This window comes from Lissotriton vulgaris, chromosome 2_1, assembly GCF_964263255.1.
Source record: "Lissotriton vulgaris chromosome 2_1, aLisVul1.2, whole genome shotgun sequence".
NCBI classification, from domain to species: domain Eukaryota; kingdom Metazoa; phylum Chordata; class Amphibia; order Caudata; family Salamandridae; genus Lissotriton; species Lissotriton vulgaris.
Window position 1 is genome coordinate 386007437 of NC_141687.1, and position 21243 is coordinate 386028679.

General features: G+C 46.7%; 1 protein-coding gene across 5 annotated transcripts in view; it reads left to right on the plus strand.

Moving 5' to 3' along the window:
* MYO1C (myosin IC) overlaps nt 1-21243 on the plus strand; it is a 576863-nt gene that overhangs the window by 391343 nt on the left and 164277 nt on the right. For all 5 annotated transcript variants that reach the window (XM_086955217.1, XM_086955220.1, XM_086955221.1 and 2 more), the window contains exons 7-9: nt 253-351; nt 13703-13816; nt 15408-15479. In XM_086955217.1, the coding sequence (XP_086811343.1) occupies nt 253-351; nt 13703-13816; nt 15408-15479 (285 nt within the window). The remainder of the gene's footprint in view (nt 1-252; nt 352-13702; nt 13817-15407; nt 15480-21243) is intronic.

Genomic DNA, 21243 nt, shown 5'->3' on the forward strand with positions numbered 1-21243 from the left:
GAGACCCAGGTAAAGCTTTTAAGGCACGTGGTTAGTATTGAGAGGGAGTAACATGGGGTTAGTATATAGAAAAGCAAGTATCGGAGCTTTCTACAGGTAATATTAGGACAGAGACCTTAGGACAGTATCAAGAAGTGAGGTCTCATTTATATTTTCAGGTTCTCGGTTCCTCCTTTTAAAAGTTCCGAAAAGAGATCAGATCTTTCAGACTATCTAAATATTTCCCCCCTCTCTCTCTTGATTTTCTTACAGGGTCAATGTGCGAAGGTCAGCTCCATCAATGACAAGAACGATTGGAAAGTTGTTCGAAAAGCACTGTCTGTCATTGGCTTCAGTGATGATGACGTAGAGGTATGGAGCTTCATGTCTCTGAACACCATTATTTCATTCATTGAATAGAAGACCTCTCTTCAGCTTGTTATATATTTGGGGTAATACCTCCTATGAACTGGAGGGAATTTCTGTTTCAGGTTTGCAGGAAGTCCTCTTGCAGGTTTGAAGGAAGGCCTCTTCTGAATTGGATGGATTGCATTTCAAAGGTTTAGTGATAGGCCTTTGGCTGGTGTGATAAGAGGCTTTGTGTAGATTTGTGGGGAAAGCTTATTATGATTTTGGAGGGCATCTGTGGATTTAGAGCAAATCTTGTGTGGGCTTCAGGAAAGACCCTGATCTAGTTGATTGAAATATTTTTTTTCTAGATGAAAGATGACAGTAGAAAAGGCATATTGAGGGGAAGACATTTTGCATTTCAGTGAAAGGTCTTTAGTCTGGAAGATCCTGGGCTGGTTTGTTTTAAGGTCATTATTTGAGAATTGAGGTGTAATCCTGTGTAGGGCTAGGTCATGGGGTTGTTTCTTTAGTGAAAGGTCTTGCTTTGTTCACTGACATATTTTTGTGGGCTTGGAAAAAGTATACTTGCAGTTATTGTAGTTTTGGGGTTATTCACTTGGGTTACAGCCTCTTGTGGGCTTGATGAAAGACATTGTGTTGGCTTGATGGATGGGTTTGTGCTGGTTAGTTGGTTTGAAAACCGGTGTGTTTAGGAGAATACCTATTGTGGGCTTGAAGGACATCTGCATTGTGTTTCAGGTAAGGATTCTTGTGGCTTTGGAGTGACGGCCATTAGGGTTAATGGAAGCCTTGGCGATGGTTTGGTGGAAGCCCTTTTGTTAGATCATGTCAGTGTCTTATTTTGGAGAAGTTCGTTTGTGGTTTTGAGAGAATGTGTTTAGTATGAATGTAGGAAGTGATTTGTGGCTTTGAAGGAATGTTAACTTTGAGTTTGCTTATTAATTTAGGGGAAGTCTCTTGAGTGAGAACCACTCTGTGGTGTGATGAAGGCCTCAAGGAAGGTCATGCACATGGTTTGGAGTAGGCCTCTGGAATGTGGAGAAAGTCTTTTTGTACAGAAGCAAAGTTGAGGTTGGAGGAAACCTTATACTGTCTAGGGTAATTCTTTTGTAATTGAGCTGCAATTCCACTTGAGATATATAGAAGGTCTCTGGGATTTCAACAAGGATTTTCTTCATTGTTTGGTTGTGCTTTGAATGCATAGTTTTGCAGCCCATCCTCGTAGCCAATAATAAATCGAGTGCAGCATCATAGCCAATAGTAAATTAAGTGCATCATGTATTGGAATCAGGTGGCGCAGGCCTCCAGTGTCAAGGGGCTGTGGTATCTGGGCCTCACCAATAACTGATGAATGGGACATTAAAAATCAAGCGAGAACAGCAACAGGCTGAGGGTGAAGCCAACGGTGTCCTTCTGTAACGTGTTCCAAAGAAAAGGCATCCAGTGAAAGGGAATCACAGAAGCCAAAAGGAGATCCTTTCATCTCTGGCTCCGCTTAAGTTTGCCAGGAGGTGTCTGGTTTATAAAGAGCATGGAAAAAGTGTTGGCTAGATTAGCATGTAGCAGTTTGCAGCGGGGGTTCATATATAGCTGAAGTTGTAATTCATTGCAACAATCTTCAGATCGTTAATAGTAGTACTTTAAACAAATCGGTTTGTCATTAAAAACAACCTCTTTTCTTTTTTTTAGAAACATTTTTATTGCTTTCATCCCATCAGCAATTTATAACAATTGTATACACAACAAATCTGGAACACATCTCAGTTCAACAATACACAGTTCTTCAAAGAGTATATATATTTTATCCCCCCGATTGCCTACCATTACCTCCCGGATCAGTCCTTCCACCCCCCTCCCTTCAGTCCTCATCCCCTTCCAAGCTATCACTGTCATTCTCCGCTGGTGGATCACAAATACCCCCCCTGTAATCATTCCAAGCCCCCCAAATTTTAGACCACTTTCTGGGGCATCCTCTATTACTAAACACTGCCCGTTCAGTTATCATAGCCTCATTCATGTTTGTGCTCCATACTGAGAGAGAAGGCACCTCCACCCTGCCCCATCTCTGTGCTATATTCCTCTTAGCTATCATTATTCCGAACGTGACCCAAGTTTGCCCATGGCGTGTAAGATCATTGGGTTCCCACACATTTAATAAACATCTGCGTGGGTTAGGTACAAGCGACACCTCCTGCACCTGTGACACAGTACCCATCACCTGGGCCCAGTATGTTGCTATTCTGGGACATTCCCTTATCGTGTGGAAGAACGTTCCTTCATCTCCACACCCTCTTAGACAAAAGGGGGTATCTATTTGTTTCATCTTGTGTAAAACTAGTCTGGTGTAGTATGAACGGTGAAGAATTTTTAGTTGTACTAGTCTAAGGGCGTGAGGGTATTCCAACCTCCCTCGGGGATGCCAACGCTTCCTGCCACTCAGACTCATCCATCTCGCCCACGTCCTGTATCCACTTAACTTTGAGTGGGCCTGTGGGATCAGGTAAGTTGTTTATCAATTTACGATATGTGAATGATGTAGCCTTCTTATGTATGAAATCTGACAACAGTCTATCCTCCATAGGTGACGTCTCAGGGAAATCCGAGCCGGGAGGTATCACCGACATCAGGGCATGTCTAATTTGTATATATCTATACCGTTCAGAAGGCGCCATATCGTATAATTGTTGGAGATGTTCGAACGACACCATTTCCCCACCCTGCCACAGGTCTCCCACTGTCGATATTCCTATGTCATCCCAGTGGGCGAAGCCCCTACTGTTTCGAAGCTTTCCCAGTTTTTTGTTGTCCCATAATGGAGTAAGTTGAGTCAGTACCCCCCCTTCACCCCAGTTTTGTCTGTGCAGCATGCCACAATAGCAGCGTATGCCGTAGTGGGCCGAACATTGTCAGTGCACATTTCTTATCATAGAGGGGAGAGAGTATGGTGCTTGTGCCGAGCTGCGCTCTATCTGCCTTATATGCTGGGTCTGATTGTGGGACATATAACCAGTGATTAATCACCTTAGGCTGTGCTGCCCAGTAATAAAGCTGTACATCAGGGAGCGCTATTCCACCATCATACCATCCCTTCACCAGTTTGACCTGAGCTTTGAGCGGCGGCTTATTACCCCATAAGAGGCTTTGACAGCTTTGAAGTAGGTAGGTTGTACCTGATATGGTGTGTTTTCCAGAACATAGAGGAAGCGAGGTAAAGCCATCATCTTGAAAAGCGCCGCCTTTCCCAGCAAAGTGAGTGGCAGTGTCTCCCAGTGGCGCACATCCCTCCTAAGACGCTCCAGTGGGGGCTGTAGGTTTTTAGTGAAAAATTCCCTGGAATCAGCGGTGACATGAATCCCTAAGTATTTAAACGAGCTTCCGGCTATCGTCAGCGGACAATCGTCAGGGAGGAGTGGCGGAGGGCCATGAAGCACGTATAGTATGGATTTTGACCAGTTAATGGTATATCCTGAAGCTACACCATAGGTCGCACACACATCCAATAGGGTCATTATAGAGCGCCTCGGGTTGGTCAAGTAGAGCAACAGGTCGTCGGCATAGAGGGAAACTCGGTCCTCCCAGTCGTCCGTCCATTTAAGGCCCTTGATTGTTGGCTTCCACCGTAGCCACGCCGCCAGAGGCTCAAGGACCAATGCAAAAAGCAATGGCGATAGTGGACAGCCCTGGCGTGTGCCCCGTGCCAGGGGAAAGTCATTTGATATGTGACCACTAGCAGTAACATGTGCCAGCGGCTTGGTATAGAGGAGTCCTACCCAGGAGATACATTTAGGACCAAATCCCAAGTGCTTTAACACCTCAAATAAGAATGGCCACTTATCCATATCAAATGCCATATGGGCATCTAAGGAAAGTACCACCGCCGGTTCCTCCACGTACTCCGCTTGGGCTAATACCTCATGCAGTCTCCGTAAATTTAAGGCTGTGTTCCTTCCCGGCATAAAGCCAGACTGGTCTGGATGTATGAGCGTTGTGAGGTGTGGCATGAGTCGCTTAGCCAACAATTTTGCGAGGATTTTGGCTTCTACCTTCTTAAGGGAGATGGGTCAGTACGAGGTACACCTCTCCGCCGGCTTACTGGGTTTTAAAATTGCTACGATTGTGGCCGTACGCTGGTCTGGGGGTAGTTCACCTCTTTCCAGACTGTTGAGGAACATATTCAGCATGTGAGGCGCAAGGTGATCCGCTGCACTTTTATAGAATTCAACTGGGATCCCATTCGGTCCCACTGCCTTGCCTGACTGCAGTGCCCCCATGGCCCCCGTCAGCTCACTTAACTTCAGGTCGCTCTCTAATTCGTTTGCCGCCTCCGGCGTCAGTTTGGGCATACTGAGATCCTGGATGTACGTCAGCACCTCTTCCTCGGTCATTGCTGAGTCGGAGGAGTAAATAGTGTAAAAGTGGCGTGCCAGCAAGTCCACTATCGTGTGTGGGTCAGTCGTGATGTCTCCTCCGTCCGTACGGAGCTGCGTTATCCATCTGTCACTTAATTTTTTCACTTCTGTCTAACCAGACTAGCAACTTCCCTGCCTTGTCCCCTACCTCATATATTTTGTGACGCGTGTCCTGTATCTGTTGCTTAGTCAATGTGGTGAGATGTTCCTTATGTCTGAGCCGCCGGCGGCGGAGGTCAGCAGCCGTATCAGGGGTGGGATTTTTAGCATGGGAGGCTTCTGCTGCATATAGTTCAGTTTTGTAATTGTCTGTCCCTCCTTTTTATGTGTCGCTATGGAAGAGATGGCCCGACCCCTGAAAAACAACCTCTTTTCAATGTACCAACAAAACTTTTTCCCCCTTTGTTTTAAAATCGTATCACTTTGTTTCAATTAAAAACGGGGGCCAGACCAGAGGAGGAAGTAGGTGCGAGGCTGGGAGCAACGAGGAACAGGTGCAGGGACCACGCCCTAGACTTGGAGGTGGCCTAACGGCCGGGACTTTGCCTTCTTTGCTGCCCTTGATGAGAGTAGGCTCAGCCGGGACCTTTGCCGCCTACACTTGAGGCCAACTCGGGGGTCGAAGGAGACCCCAGTGCTGCAGAGGGTGCAGTGAACGGCAGTGTGAACTTGGAGGCGGGAGAGCAACAGCACGTACACTCAGTGGGAGCGACTGGCACATAAGCTGGTGGGCATTGAGGCAACCCCCTGGAGCCCGAGGGACGACGGATGTTGAGGAGCGGCACAAGATGGTCTGATGACCGCTATTTGGATCTTACTGGAACGCTATTATTGAGAGGCAGACGTCGGCCCACAGGCGGTGCAGCCTCGAGCCTTAACTAGAGATCCGGTACCCTCGAGTGCAGTGGACCAGAAGATCGCGATTGCGGAAATGAAGTCCAAAGGTAGTGCAACCATCCAAACTAATAAACTGGACAAATATGCGGTCCCTATGTCAGCCCCACAAGACGAAGGAACTGCAGAGGACCAATCTGTAGCCACTGAGAAGTCTTTAGCATCCATAATGGTGGCTATTCAAGGGCTATGGACCACTCTTGAGACGAAAATGTACATGGTGTCCATCAAAATGAACCTCGTTAACAAAACATCAGACAAAGTCAGAACCAACAAGACTGACATCCGGGAACTCCAAGCATCTGCCAAGAAGCTTGAGAAGAGAGTCAGTGAACTGGTCCAACAGCACCGTCAAGTGGCCCTGAAGCTCAAGGACCAAGAAGGGAGGGCTCGCCGAATCAACATCAGGGTGGTAGGAGTTACGGAAGATTCCGAAGGGCCTAATATGGACCTCTTCCTTGACGACTTGATCCTTAACCATCTGAAACCAAAATGGCTCTCGATCATGTTCACAATTGAGAGGACACACCGGTCGCCAATTCCCAGACCCAAACCACAAGTGCCCCCCAGGACCATAATCACAAAAATCCTTAACTACAGGGACCGGGACACCATCTTGCAGGCCGCCAGACAACAGGGAGACTTGCACTATGAAAACGCAACGGTCCGATTCTTCCCAGACTTCACGCTTAAAGTGCAACGTGACAGGCGCTCCTTTGACGGGGTGAAAGCGACACTCCGACAAAGAGGAATTAAGTATATGATGTTCTTCCCCATGAAGCCTAAAATCTTGGCCGACAGCAAATCCCTCTTTTTCACTACGCCCTTGGAGGCGGAGCACTGGCTGGACAGAGACAACACACAGGCGTCGGTAACTGCGACAGGCGACGACTGGGGAGACACTTGTGCCAATTCACCGGGGTCATCAGATGGGAGATCAGACATCGGCAGGCGGAGTCAGCGTTCCTGGCGATCGAGGTCAAGCAGCCATGGCGCAAGGGTCACACAGAGAAACTAGGTGGCCAACACAGACTGTGGTGCTCAGCATGGACGGATCTCGACAACCAGCAATGTAACGTATAAACATTTCTTATGATACTCTGGGTAGGGGACTCCTAGCACGGTGCCAACCAGTTGAAGGTGGTGCTCTCCACGCCCATAGCCAATCATTAAGGTATACTGCAGGCCAGAGACAATGCTCGACTTTGACTGCTCGAACTGAACTGGCGGACTGGCCCAGCCGTCCGGTAGGCAAAAGTAAGGATATCTGGCAGAGGGCAGGGTAGGGTATGCAGTACAACGAGACTGCTTGCAAATTCTGGGTGCATAAACCTGACAAATTTTTTAAGGTACGGGGACGGGCCTCTAGGGGCTGGAGTTGGTACTAGCGCATTTCCCCACCTAACTGTTGACCGGGGGTGGGGGGAGAGGTCTTCTTTTTGGGGCAATAGCCGCTCTGCTAGTTGGGGATGTAGGTCGTTCTAAACCTACGTGGCAGGGTAGCAGGGTGGGGTGGGGCTGTGGGGTTTGAAGCTTCAGGGTTATGTACAAACTGTCTGTAATGTTTGGGGGGGTGGGAGTGGCGGGTGTCCACGTTGGTCATGCAAGAAACGCAATATTGTGATTGAACAGTGTTACAGGATGTACGGATTGTGCAAAAGAGTAGCTTTCAGCGATGACTACGAGGTGGGATAAAAGCTTAAAAATCCTTAGTTGGAACTTCAACTGGCCTATGGGGCAGGGTTAAGAGGGGTGTTGTTCTCCAATTCGTCAAACGTCATCTCCCAGATGTTGTCTTACTGCAAGAAACACACCTTATTGGGAACAACTGTCATGCACTTAACAGATGGGGCTACAAATTGGCAACACATGCCGGCTTCACAAAGGGGTCCCGGGGTGTGGGCATTCTGTTAAGACGTACCTTCCAGCGCGTCATAGAACATACATGGATTGATCCACTGGGACACTTTGCGGTACTCTCGGGGAAATGGGAGGGGCGCACACTCAACATGTTGACTGTTTATATTCCACCTGGTTTATATATCAAGATCTGGGCAAGCTTCTCCTTTCCCTTCCCTAACGGGTGGGTACTTTAACGCAGTAGTATCGGGTAGGCTTGACAGGCACCCAACCCGAGATATCACCACAGGGCACATGTGGCTCTCTAACCTCCTTGAAGCATTCGGCTTAGTAGACCTCTGGCGAAGGCGTCACCTGCACATCCAACAATACACATTCTTTTTTGGCTCACACCACACCCTCTCCAGAATAGACTACGTCCTTATGCCTTTGCAACACAACACTATAATTCAGGAGATCAAACACCTGGCACGGGGCATATCCGACCATTCCCCCATATAGGCCCATCTCTCTGTAGAGGAAAAAAAGGTAGGCTGTAGTGTGCCTATAAATCCCTGGTTTCGCCATAATCCAGAGACCAAAACTGCGATAAACCGCACGATAGGCCAGTACTTTCATGAAAACAAAGGGCCGGTAGAGTCCCCTACCATTCTTTGGGAGGCATTTAAAACAGTGCTTAGGGGTAACGCCCTCACCGCGATAGCCGGACAGCGCAAGGACAGAGAAAAACAACTGCTCACTATCAAGCGAAACCCTCTTAGTCGCGAGAAAGCTGCGCAAGCAGATGGCGATCCGGTGGCTCTTCACCAAATGAGGCTAAAAGCGGCCGAACAGAAGGCATTGGCGACTGAAGCTGCTAAAACCCTTGCAAGAGACAGGGACGGGCTGCTATATGACCAAGGGGACAAAACTGGCAAAATGATAGCTTGGCGGGACAAAAAAGAGAAATCACAGAGAGTATTGGCAGAGCTCCAAAACAGTTTGGGCATCCTCTTAACGGAACCTCTGAATATAGTCCGTGAGATCGCCACACACTTTAAACAAGTGTATCAACGGGGGTCGGAGCTCCCGGAGGAAGACTCCTCCACGCTCTTAGCCGACATCCGCCTACCTACCCTCTCAGATCCAGACCGAGAGGCTCTGGAGGCTGCACTCGCTGAAGAGGAGCAGGCCATCGCGATTAGGGACCTCTGGCCCGGGAAAGCCCCGGCACTAAACGGTCTAACGATTGAGCTGTACAAGCTCAAGCCTGACGGCCTGGCCCCTTACTTTAAGGGTATGTTTGAGGATAGTAAAGCTTTGGGAATACTGCAGAGAGATCAACGCATCGCCACATTGGTGGCCATCCCAAAAGAGGTGAAACCCAAAGATGTATGTGCCTCTTATAGGCCAATCTCACTGTTAAACGCCGAACCCAAAATCCTTGCAAAACTTCTCACAAACAGGCTCAAACCGATAATAACCAAATTAATCCACCCAGACCAATCGTGCTTCATGCCACACTGCAACGCTGCACTTAATCTAAGACGACTCCATGGTGTGTTGGGACGCAGCCACACGATCCAGGAAGATGCAGTGGTGGTCTCGTTGGATGCAACGATGGCATTCAACACACTTGAATGGACATATCTGATGGCGGACCTCAAAAAGTTGGGCTTCGGCCCTAATTTTATTGGGTGGGTACAGCTCCTCTATACGGAACCGCTGGCCCAAGTAGTCGTCAACAAACAAAAAAATATCCGAGGTGTTGAACCTGGAAAGGGGGACGCAATAGGGCTGCCCCCTCTCCCCCCTGCTCTTTGCCCTCTACCTCAAGCCGCTTGTGGCTTGGACAAGATAGGATTTCTCCAAACGGGGACTCAAATGGGCCGAGGGGTGGGAGGATCGGATCTCGCTTTATGCAGATGATATCCTCTTGTATCAAGCTTCTCCTTAAAAGTCTCTGAGGGTAGCCTTGGACATATTCACCAGTTTCGGGAGAAACTCCGGCTACAGCATTAACTGAGGAAAATCGTTGCTCTACGTTTTGCATGGCACTCACCCCCACCCCCCCTCCCCCTCCTCTATTCCACGCTACTGCCCGAACCAAACTGTCACAGAGGGGGTTCACATATCTTGGTATCTTCATCAACACTGATCCGACAGCCCGCTATGAGAGGAATCTCCTACCGCCCCTGTAGAGGTTTAAGCGCGACACTGCCTCCTGGAAGAGGCTTCCGTTGTCCCTGTTGGGGCGAGCGGCTCTTTTTAAGATGATGACACTGCCACGTTTCCTATACACTCTCCAGAACTACGCGGACCTAGTCCCACAGAGGTATTTTAAAGAAATAGAAGCCACCCAGAGGGATCTACTATGGGACGGAACACTGCGTATCTCACTCCATAAATTGACACTTGGCTGGTACAATGGGGGGATAACACTTCCAGACATCAGGAAATACTACTGGGCAGCACACCTCTCGGCTATCAACCAAGGTACATACTGTGGTGGTGGCGGAGACCCCGGCTACGGGGTGGATAGATGGCTTCTACCGGGTGGGAACTTTGAGACGGCGCTTTATTCTAAACCCAACAAATACCCCCTTACAGGACCAAAAAGACACTCGCTCCAACTCTGGCATATAGTAAGCCGCAACCTGGGATCGGCTGATAAACTTACGCTGGCTACCCCACTTTGGGTTTCTGAACGGCTGGGCACACTGGGTCGGACTAAAGGGTTCGATAAATGGGACCTGATAGAGATTTCCTGCATAAATGACCTCTGGGGACCTAGTAGCATGGTGTTATTTTCCTTACTACAGCTGACGAACGAACTTGCGCACACGGAATACTTTAGGTATGTGCAGGTTAGGCACTCACTTCAGGCAAACATCCCAACAGGAACGTCTCTTCCGGAGTCCTCCCCACTAGAGGACCGGCTGCTCGACGGTTATCTGCCAGAAAAGTCCATTTCACTCACACAAAAAACTCCTACATCACACCCCAGAGCCCCTAGTCGAACTAAAGGAAAAGTGGGAGAGGGACGGTTTGGAGATAGATGACACGGAATTTTAAGGAGGAGCTTTCGTCCCCCAAGGAAGTAGCAATATCAGCGAAACTGAGGCTGATTCAACTCAAGATACTGCACCGAGTATACCTCTCTGGTAACCGAATGATGTTGATGGGCAGGAGGGAAGAGGGGTTATGTAGGAGACAATGTGGTCTCGAAGGGACATTTATGCATGTACTTTGGGAGTGCTCTTTAATACAAACCTACTGGAAGCAGTTACGTGCATGCATGAGTACAGTTTGGGGGGTAGAAATCCGGCTTGAAGCCAAAAGGTGTCTCTTAAACATCTGGGAGTCCACAGACCTGACGCAAAGGGCAGAATATGGGCGACGCTAGGTCATACTATTGCGAAATGTAACATTGCACTCCTTTGAGGGGCAGTAACACCACCAACTGCCCCCAGAAATGGATAGCAATACAGACAAAATGGAATGTGTACCGTGGCAATCTATGTGGACCCCCCTGATCCCATCCCTTGACGTACCATTAACGCCTTAATCTGATGTGAAATGTGACCATCTAGTAACCTCCTCACTGCGGCGCGAATTCCGCCGCAGTGCTAAACATTACGATCGCGGGAGTGGTCATGACGGCTCCCTGCCGTCATCAGCGCACAACCACCGTGACTCATGACGGCCGGCCATGGAAGAGGGTAATGTATAACTTCAAAAGTTGTGACATCTGTATGCGATCCCAAATATGTGCCACTGAAATAAGTAATGATTTCCGGTATGTAATGACCATTATGTTCAATGGTGTCAATACAAAGAGTTAAAAAAAGAAAGAAAAAACTGAATTTCCCCTGGTTTGTAGAATGATGCATGATTGGACACTAAGGGCCAGATGTATCAAAGCATTTTGCCATCGCAAATGGGCCGATTTGCAGAATCAGCCATTTGCGAACGCAAAAATGCGTTTTCATATGTATCAAGCGTCAAGAAATTGCAATATGGGTAATCTCAATTATTTGCAATTACCTAAATTGCGAATGCATTTGGGGAATTGCAAATTGTGATTCTCTAAATGTTATTTGCAATATTCCCTTAGGGAATCGCAAATTACCACCAACTCCAAGTTGGTGGTAATTTGCGATTTACTTGAAAAATTCACTTTGTCATTTTTTAGAGTGCCATGGGGCAGACATACATGTCCTTGCATCACATGTGCGCACATGCACATTTCAGGGTTGCAACAGGGTGTCCTTTCGGAACCCTTGCACCCTTGAAATTGCTTGCGCAATTTGCGAGTACCTATTGGGTACTCGCAAATTGCGTACCCACTTCCCATTCATTCCAATGGGCCTCTTGGCCCATAGGAATGAATGGGAAGCCATTCCTTATTTGTGACTCACACTTTGCGAGTCGCATATAAGTAATGTGTAGGAATCGCAAAAAGTATTGCGATTCCTACCTACGTAGCATTTTGCGAGACCTTAATAGCAAGTCTCTAAAAATCACTATTAAGGACTTGCAATCTGCTACAATGATACATCTGCCCCTTTGTAAATTTAGTTTTCACACTCTTTGTTTGATGATCTCTAACATTTTTCATATTCTTGAATATTAATCAAAAAACTGCTTCAGAGGACTAATGCAAACAAACTAAGATCACAACCCCCTGAGACCCTCAGTTGGAAAGTTGATTATGATGGCTTTATGGTGCATAGCTTGTTAAAGCAATCTTTGTATTGCTTAATTTCTGTTTTATTGCGTAGCAGGTATGATTGAATATTTATAAATGAACACTTTCTCATAATGTAGGCACATGCATTGCTTTGAACATTTACTGCTGCTTTGCAGTAACAGACAAAAAAAGTGATTGGCATGCAGAAATATGTAACATATATAATGTGAGAATAAATATGATTATATGTACCACAGTTTGTTTCATGGATTTCCCTGCAAACTCTACCAATTCTGATTCATGTGAATGGTCGATAGGGTTGTGCCATCTCTTCATGTATGTAACGAAGCACTACTACTTCCTGATATCCAAGATAATTAGCCTCCATCTGTTCTTAGGGCTTGTGCCCATCTTTCTTTGTTCAAGGTACGGTACCTAGAGCTGGTTGCTTAGGGCTGTAAACAAAATCAAGAAATAGGGGTTTCTTGATAGTTTTGCAAATAAGAACCATAGTGGATCCTGGTTCTTTTCAAATAGAAATCAGGCTAATGTGTCATAACATCCTGATGGTTAGTCCCAGTGCAATTCGTATGACCTTGCATGTTCCCCAACCAGTGCTTAGTTTATAAAAATAAGTACTGGTGCCCAAGGTTTTTATCAGATGCCTGCAGCCAGTACTGAAGAATGTTGTGATTATCAAATACCATGCTGCATAATCTGGATGCCCTCTCATGCATGCCTTTTTCTTCCATCACGATACTATCATGCCCTTTATTTCACTCTTGCAGGTACTTTTTCATCTCTGCTACCTCCCTATGTCACTGATTTTCGGTCCTTCCCCTCCATCCCTCCCATTGTGTTTTTCTATTGTTTTGTTGTGTTTCTAAATCTGTTGAGGGAACAAAAGTGCAGGTGCCAAAATATTAAATGCTGGTGTGTCCCACCTGCACCCACTGGCTCAAATTAAGTACTCTCCCAACTATAGTTTGGGGACCCCCAGCTCCTATGGCAGCTATTGTTTATTACAGCCGAGGACTGGACTAAAACCAGAGCTGTCCCACAAGATCCTCCCTACCGGAAACTGCCCTACTCTAATGGTATTCATCCCACCAAAGAACTAGAACACTAAAATAATTCTAAAGTGACATCACAAATTAAAAGAATGGACAAGCTATGTTAGGAATTAATAGACCAGAACTATTTCCAGGTTATAACAGAGGTCTCGGATTCAGATGCAGTTTCATTAGCATTTGGGGTACGTCTATTCGTGGTTGTAAAATGTCTCATTGGCTTTTTGAATATTCTTTGTGTAGTTGTTGAACAGGCTTGCCTTTTGAAATTAGTGCTGTACAAAATGTTTTTGTAGAAAAAGCACTTTTGGTGTTAACTATGGGTTACATTACTGATGGGGAGGCTTATTTTGTTCTGGGGAAAACCTATCATTTGGGTTATTGTTTGGGTTGGCCTCTCTTTCTACAAGAAATAGAATTTTTAAGCTTTTTGTCTCTTGTTCTAGGATCTGCTGAGCATTGTGGCAAGTGTGCTGCATTTGGGGAATGTTCAGTTTGTTACTGATGAGCAGGGCAACTCACAGGTGACCACAGAGAACCAGATCAAGTACCTGGCCAGGGTAAGTATCACCACTGGAGTTGAATCTTGTTTCTATAGTGCAGATGGAATGACTGAGCGACTTAAACACCACAGGAACCACCTTGGCTTCAAACTTTATATTCAAACCATGGAGACTACTAGCCCTCCAGAAACAATGCTACAATGATTGGGGGAATTGTTACATAGATGGGATGCCCGATCCTGTGCATTGTTGTATGGCTCCTTCCTCATAGACAATACAATACAATAACATTTCATTGATGCAGTTAACCCCTTAAGTGCTGCCTCGGTGCATTGGCCGACGGCAGCACTACCTCCCCAGTGCTGCGCACGACCATTGGACGTCCATTCAGCACTAGTTCCAATGGACAGCGCAGCACTGGGGAGGAATGTTTAATAGCATCTATGAGGTTAAAGATAAAAGCATTTCTAGACAAGTGACTAGACTGCACACATTACTGTGGGATCAAATGAACGGCTTGGAAGTGATATTTCTTGTCTAGCTAAACTGTCTTACAAGTTGGAATGTAAAATAATGTGTACCTAATGTCAATAATTGTGCTACCTTGTCAATTGTACAAACTGAGATTGCAAATGCCATTTGCTGTCAGCAAGTTTGTTATTTAAACTAATAAAAACTTTTTAAAAAAAAGAAAAAGCATTTCTAGACCTCTGTTATGCATGGGACATCTACTGTGCTGTAAGATCTCCCTGATATAGTGACCCTCCTATAGAAACGGTGCATTTGACAGTGGTCATGGTATGAGTTTATAAAGTGAGCTAGAGCTACATCCTTCTCCAGCTACTGGTGGATTACAGGTAGAAGTGGAGTAGGGGTTCAGTGATATTGCCCTGATGCACAAGGTGTCCGATGTGAGTGTGAAAAACATTAGTCATCGTAGACTGGCAAGTAAAGAAATACAGTTTACCCAAACTCTGTTGCAAACTGTAGGTAAACCAGATCCTGTAAAACCCATTATCAGTATCAGATTGAGAACTTCTCTTGGCTTATCTCAGGGTAAGCCCCTCCTTTGGAAAGTCTCCCACTGATGAGTCTGATTAGAAGTCTCAAAATGTGTTCACTGAGAGAGCTTCATGTTAGCTCTTTCTGCACAGAGGAGGAAGTAGGGCAGGTGGGGTCATCTGAATTCATGAGTGGGTTTCCTGAAGTTCAAACAAGTTGAGTGAAAGGTCTTTTTTCAGAGGTCCAAACGAGCGCTTCCTTTCCAGGCAGGAAAGGGGGCAGAGTGGAGAGTGCAGACCTGAAGTCCACAGATTCAGCCACTGCTCAGCCTGATCTTCTGAGGTCAAGTTGATGTCTTTGTGCTCACGAGAACATGGGTTGTTAAGGGGATGCTTGAGGTGGGTTACGAGGTTCTGAGCTCTGTAGTAAGATGCACCTAGTCAGGATTTCTGGTGTAATTCAAACAAGTGAATGCTGTCCCAAGGAGTGTAGGTAGCTGGTGCAATCTGGTAGGAGCTCATTGTCTGCATTCTAGACTCTTATTGCATGTTTTGAGTGTAAGAGACAGATGTATGTCATTACAGTGCACTGCCTTTAGCCTGAGCATGAAGTAACATGCCATTAACATGACTGTTCATAATTGCAGCTCCTTCATGTGGACGCATCTGTTCTCCGAGATGCACTGACACACAAGAAGATTATTGCCAAAGGGGAAGAGGTGAGTGTTCGGGGGTCGGGGGAATGGGATATAGGGTGAATAAGAGCTGAGTATGCTCACTCAAACAGTAAGATCAAAAATGGGCATTAATGTAGGTGGGCATGCACATTCAAAAGGGAAAATGGAGCTTGCACATGTGGGATGAGCATAACCGGCATGGTTTAGTAGTGAAATGTAATCAGGCTGAAGATGAATTTTCTTGTGATGGAGAGTGGGCTGGAAAGTAGGTGCATACCAAGAGAAAGAGGCCTGTGTGCTGAAAGTTTAACAATAGAGGGTATACACAGTGGGAGGAAGAGATGGGCATGCACATCTAAAGTGGATGAGGGCATGCGTTCGCAGCAGGGACAATAAAAAATGTGCATACCCCAACAGAAAGAGAAGAGATCATGCATGGCCAAAGTGAGAAGGTGCATATTTATCCCCGAAAGCAAAGGAAATGTGCATTCATGCTCCAAATGGAAGTCATAGATGTGCACTCCCTCAAATGGACGAGATGAACAAGCATACCTTAAAATGGTGAAGTACAGCTTACACGTTTTGAGGAGGAGAGGGATACCTGCCACGGGGTGGAGGAGGCTTGAGAGTGGTCAGGCGAGCATGCATTCAGGAGAGCATAACGGTGTATGCACTCAGGGGGTAGAGGTCAGGTTTAGGAGAGGAGCATGTCTGTGGCTATTGTGGTGAAGAGGTATGTGTATGCAGTAAAAGCTCTGACTAATTGGTTGTTTGCAGAATATAAGAAGTACCGTTTTGCTGCTTTGCATGAAGCATGAATGGATTATGTTCCCTTTTTTTGTCTTTCTTTTAGATGTTGTTTCTTGCATGTAAACATTGTGTTTGAGGCGTATGAGCTGCAGATTACACACTATGCATAGATGGCTACCTAGTGTTGGGCCCGGATGTTTGCAGTTTGTTTTGTTGTAGAAAAGTCTTTGGAAGTCATGGGATAGGTGACTCATCCTTTGTATGATACTGCGTATGGGCATCGTCTCCTTCCCCAGATTGTTTTTTTCCTCCACCGGGCTCGGATGTGTTTCCAGCGCTCCATGTTGGAACCCATTTCCTTTGGCGCGCAATCCTCACCAACTTCCAAAACTTAGTTTTGAACTCTTTCCAGTCGACGCTACTCTTCAACATCGAGGATCTCAATTCCGGTCGTCGTCGACGGCCTTCGGGCCTGGCTAGGCCTCGACTCCAGCTCATGGAAAGGACGCCGTTTAAAAAGTGTCCTCAATGTGGGTCGAAGTTTCCCCACACTGACCTTCATGAGGTGTGTAACCTCTGCCTCTCTCCGGAGCACGAGGCAAAGGACTGTTCAGCTTGTGCTTCTTTCCGCTCCAAAAAGACTATACGGGACCGAAGAGCGAGGAGAACAATGGCTCAAAGATCTTCAGCTCTGATTCCGGACAACATCTTCGAAAAAGGCGGCAACGTGCCAGAACACGACGTCGACAGCAGCTCAGAGGCAGAAGATTCCGAGGTCGAGGACATTACTCCAGCGCAGCGGGTCGTAAGTAAGACCGTCAACCCCAACCCTTCCTTGACACAGAAGGCCCCGGTCACACCCTCGCCTTTGGTTCGGGTGCACACCGTCACTCTGCTTCTTCTGCCCCACCTTCGGGCCCGGCTAAGAAACCAATTAAGCCTTCAGGCGACTCGGCCTCAAAGTCTGCCTTCACACGGTGCCGGAGTACATCTACAGGCACCGAAAAAGACAACGGCACCGAATACACCTACATCCAAACCATCAGCACCGAAACATACCACTACTCCTTCGACACCGAAACCCAGGTCAGAACCAAGCAAACCCGCTTCGGATTCCAAAAAACCACCAGAACCGAAAAAACCATCGGATCCGAAAAAACCATCGGATCCAAAAACCATACCGGAACCGAAAAAATCCTCGGAGCCGAAAAAGACTCCTGCTTCCCCTGTGAAACACATTGTCAAGTAACCAAAAGAAGCCAGTTCAGTGCCCAAGCCTTCCTCTGCACCAAAAGATCACCCTCCTGCAGAGGATTTACCTTATCCAGACCCTGCTCAAAAGACTCTAGCTAAGGATCCAATCACTGGACACTTAATTTTGGCTTCAAAAAAGCGACCACTGGACACACCAGCTCCAGCTCCGCATTCAAAGAAGGACACAGCTACCTCTCCCCTAAGACTGCCTTCCCCTTTTCTTTCACCTGTACCATCACCACATCCTCCCATACCACATCATTCCCCAGCATCCTCCATCATACCAGACAGGGATGATAGCTCTGATGATATGGGGGGTAACATACCTGATCCAGCCACGCCTACAGGATCCCCTGACCCGTGGGATATAATGAATTAATTCACAGGGCTGCACAATATCATGGAGTGGACATTCATACAGACCCTGTTGAGGAAGACTTCCTAATGGATACCTTTGATAATGCACAAAGGTCCTCATCCATTTTACTGATGCTCAAAGGAGTGATCAAGCATGCCCTTGAAGTCTTCAAAGACCCAGTCAGAACTCGGGTCATTAACCCTCATGTAGAGAAAAAATATAAAGCTGCTCCCTCAGACTCAGCATATATTAAAGGTCCAGTACCATTAGACTCACGTGTAGTTTCCAATGCATGCAAGACCGCAAACTCAGTCATCGGGGGAGGCTGCACCACCAGATAAGGAATCTAAGCTACTTGAAGAATCAGGGAAAAGAACAGCATCTCAAGCAGCAAACATGTGGCGTATCGCCAATACACAGGCATTATTAGCCAGATATGACAGGGCACATTATGACGAGCTAGAGTCATTAAGGAGGCACCTCCCTGACAAGAACAAGGATAGAACAAACAAGCTTATCCAAGAGGGGAAAAACATTACAAACACCTCTATTAGGTGTGCACTCGATGCAGCAGATACTGCCTCTAGGGCAGTTAACACCAGCGTTTTACTACGCAGACACACCTGGCTACGTATATCAGGGTTCAAACCTGAGGTACAAAGTGCCGTTCTTAATCAGCCCTTTGATGAGCAACACCTATTTGGAACCAACGTAGATGTATCACTAGAAAAAATGAAAAAGGATACATACACCACCAAATCTTTGGGAGCTCTGCAGTCGCAGGCTCCCAGACGTTCATTTTGTCGCTCATCCTATCGAGATGCCACCAGGGGATATACTTCAGACACAGCTTCTACCTCGTACAAAGCCCCTACACAGTCCACTTACAGCAAGGGCTACCAAAGGGGGGGTTACAGGGGTAACAATAACAAAGGCAGAGGTAAAAATAACAACTCCCACTCTGCCTCTACCCCTGCCCAATGACTCCCTTCCCCTTCCCCCGTCCCATTCCACTCCTGTCGGGGGGGAAGACTCCAACAATACCTGCCAGCCTGGGAAAACATCACATCAGACAGGTTGGTGCTCCAAATAATTCAATCAGGTTATTGTCTGGAACTAACATCTACCCCCCCCCCAAACATACCACCCAAGCAGCGCCCAATGGCACAGGAACATTTAACATTGCTCAGACAGAAGGTAATATCCCTCCTGCAGAAAAATGCAAGTAGTTCCAGAGCATCACAAAAACTATACTCCTATATTTCCTAATACCAAAGAAGGACGTATCTCTAAGACCCATCTTAGACCTCAGACCTCTAAACATTTACATACAGTCGGATCATTTTCATATGGTCACACTCCAACAAGTCCTTCCACTGCTTGTACTAAACGATTTCCTTGTCACTCTAGATCTAAAGGACGCCAACTTCCATATTCCCATCCACACAGCGCACAGAAAATATCTCAGATTCGTTCTAGACGGGCAGCACTACCAGTTCAAAGTGCTCCCATTCGGAGTCACAACAGCGCCAAGGGTGTTTACCAAATGCCTAGCAGTCGTAGCAGCACACTTAAGAAGACAACATATTCAGGTCTTCCCATATCTGGACGACTGGCTCATAAAAGCCAGCTCATACAGCCAGTGTGTGCAACACACTCACGCTACTATACAACTGCTTCACAATTTGGGATTCACAGTAAATCACACCAAATCGCATCTTCAACCCTCGTACATACAACAGTATCTCGGCGCTATAATAAACACCCAACTAACACTAGCTTATCCCTCTCCAGCAAGGATAACAAGTGTACAAGCTCTCCTAACAAATTCCAACCGCAACACTCACTACCAGCTCGAGTGTTCATGCAGCTCATAGGGATGATGGCATCTTGCATATTTGTAGTACCTCACGCAAGACTGCAAATGCATCCACTTCAAGAGTGCCTAGCACGCCAATGGAACCAAGCTCAAGGTCAACTAACAGACCTAGTGTTGGTAGACGGTCGGACTCGTCGTTCTCTGCAATGGTGGAACACCAAAAACCTTTCCATAGGGCGACCGTTTCTAGAGCCAGTTCCTCAAATAGTCATGACAGTGGACGCATCGCTCTCTGGCTGGGGAGCTCACCTACTGCATCACACCATGCAAGGCAGGTGGACACCGCAACAGAAGCTACTCCACATTAACCACTTAGAGTTGCCGGCTGTGTTTCTAGCCCTAAAAGCATTTCAAACTCAAGTGTCAGGCAAAGCTGTCTTTGTTCGGACAGGCAATATGACAGCTATGTACTACCTAAACAAACAAGGGGGCACACACTCTCTGCAGCTCTCTGTTAGCACAGCAGATATGGAGATGGGCTATACCACTAAAGATCTCTCTCTTAGCCCAACACGTCCCAGTAGTGCAAAACACTATAGCAGATCTGCTAAGTCGTCAAACACAGCAGATCCACGAGTGGGAACTTCATCTGCAAGTTCTTCATCCGTTCTTTCCAAATGTGGGGACAACCTCAGATAGACCTCGTCCCACCCACGAAAACGCAAAGTGCACAAACTTTGCCGCCAGATACCCACACCCATTGTCCAAAGGCAATGCGATATGGATGAATTGGTCAGAAGTATTTGTGTACGCTTTTCCTCCTCTCCCACTACTTCCGTTAGTGGTACGCAAACTACAGCAACATTCCCTAACGCTCATCCTAGTCGCTCCAACTTGGGCCAGGCAACCGTGGTACACCACGCTGTTGCAGATGTCTGTAGTACCGCACCAAAAACTAAACCTATCTCCACGCCTATTAACACAGACCCGTGGAGAGTTCAGACACCCGGACCCAGCTCAGCTCAACCTAGCGATCTGGCTCCTGGGGTCATCGAGTTTGGTTACCTTAACCTTCCCCCAGAATGTATGAACGTTATCAAAGAAGCTAGACGCCCCACTACTAGAGCATGTTATGCCGCTAAGTGGAAACGGATCGTCATATACTGCCAAAACAACAAAATTAATCCTTTAGACATGTCCATTCAACACATCATAGGATATCTATTACACCTTCAAATGTGTAACTTACCCTACACATCTATCAGGCTACACCTCGCAGCCATCGCAGCATACCTACAAAATAGACAACACCTATCTCTTTTTAGAGTACCAGCAGCTATTAGAGCTTTTATGGAAGGACTCAAAAGAATAATTCCTCCCAGGACGCCATCTGCACCAGTGTGGAACTTAAATGTGGTTCTCACAACATTAATGGGACCTCCCTTTGAACCATTACATAAATGTGAATTGCAATTCCTAACCTGGAAAGTAGCTTTCCTAGTAGCCATTACTTCTCTCAGAAGAGTTAGTGAACTACAAGCATTTACCATCCAAGAACCCTTTCTGCAAATGCATCATTAAGTGGTTCTTTGTACTAACCCTAAGTTCCTTCCTAAAGTCATTTC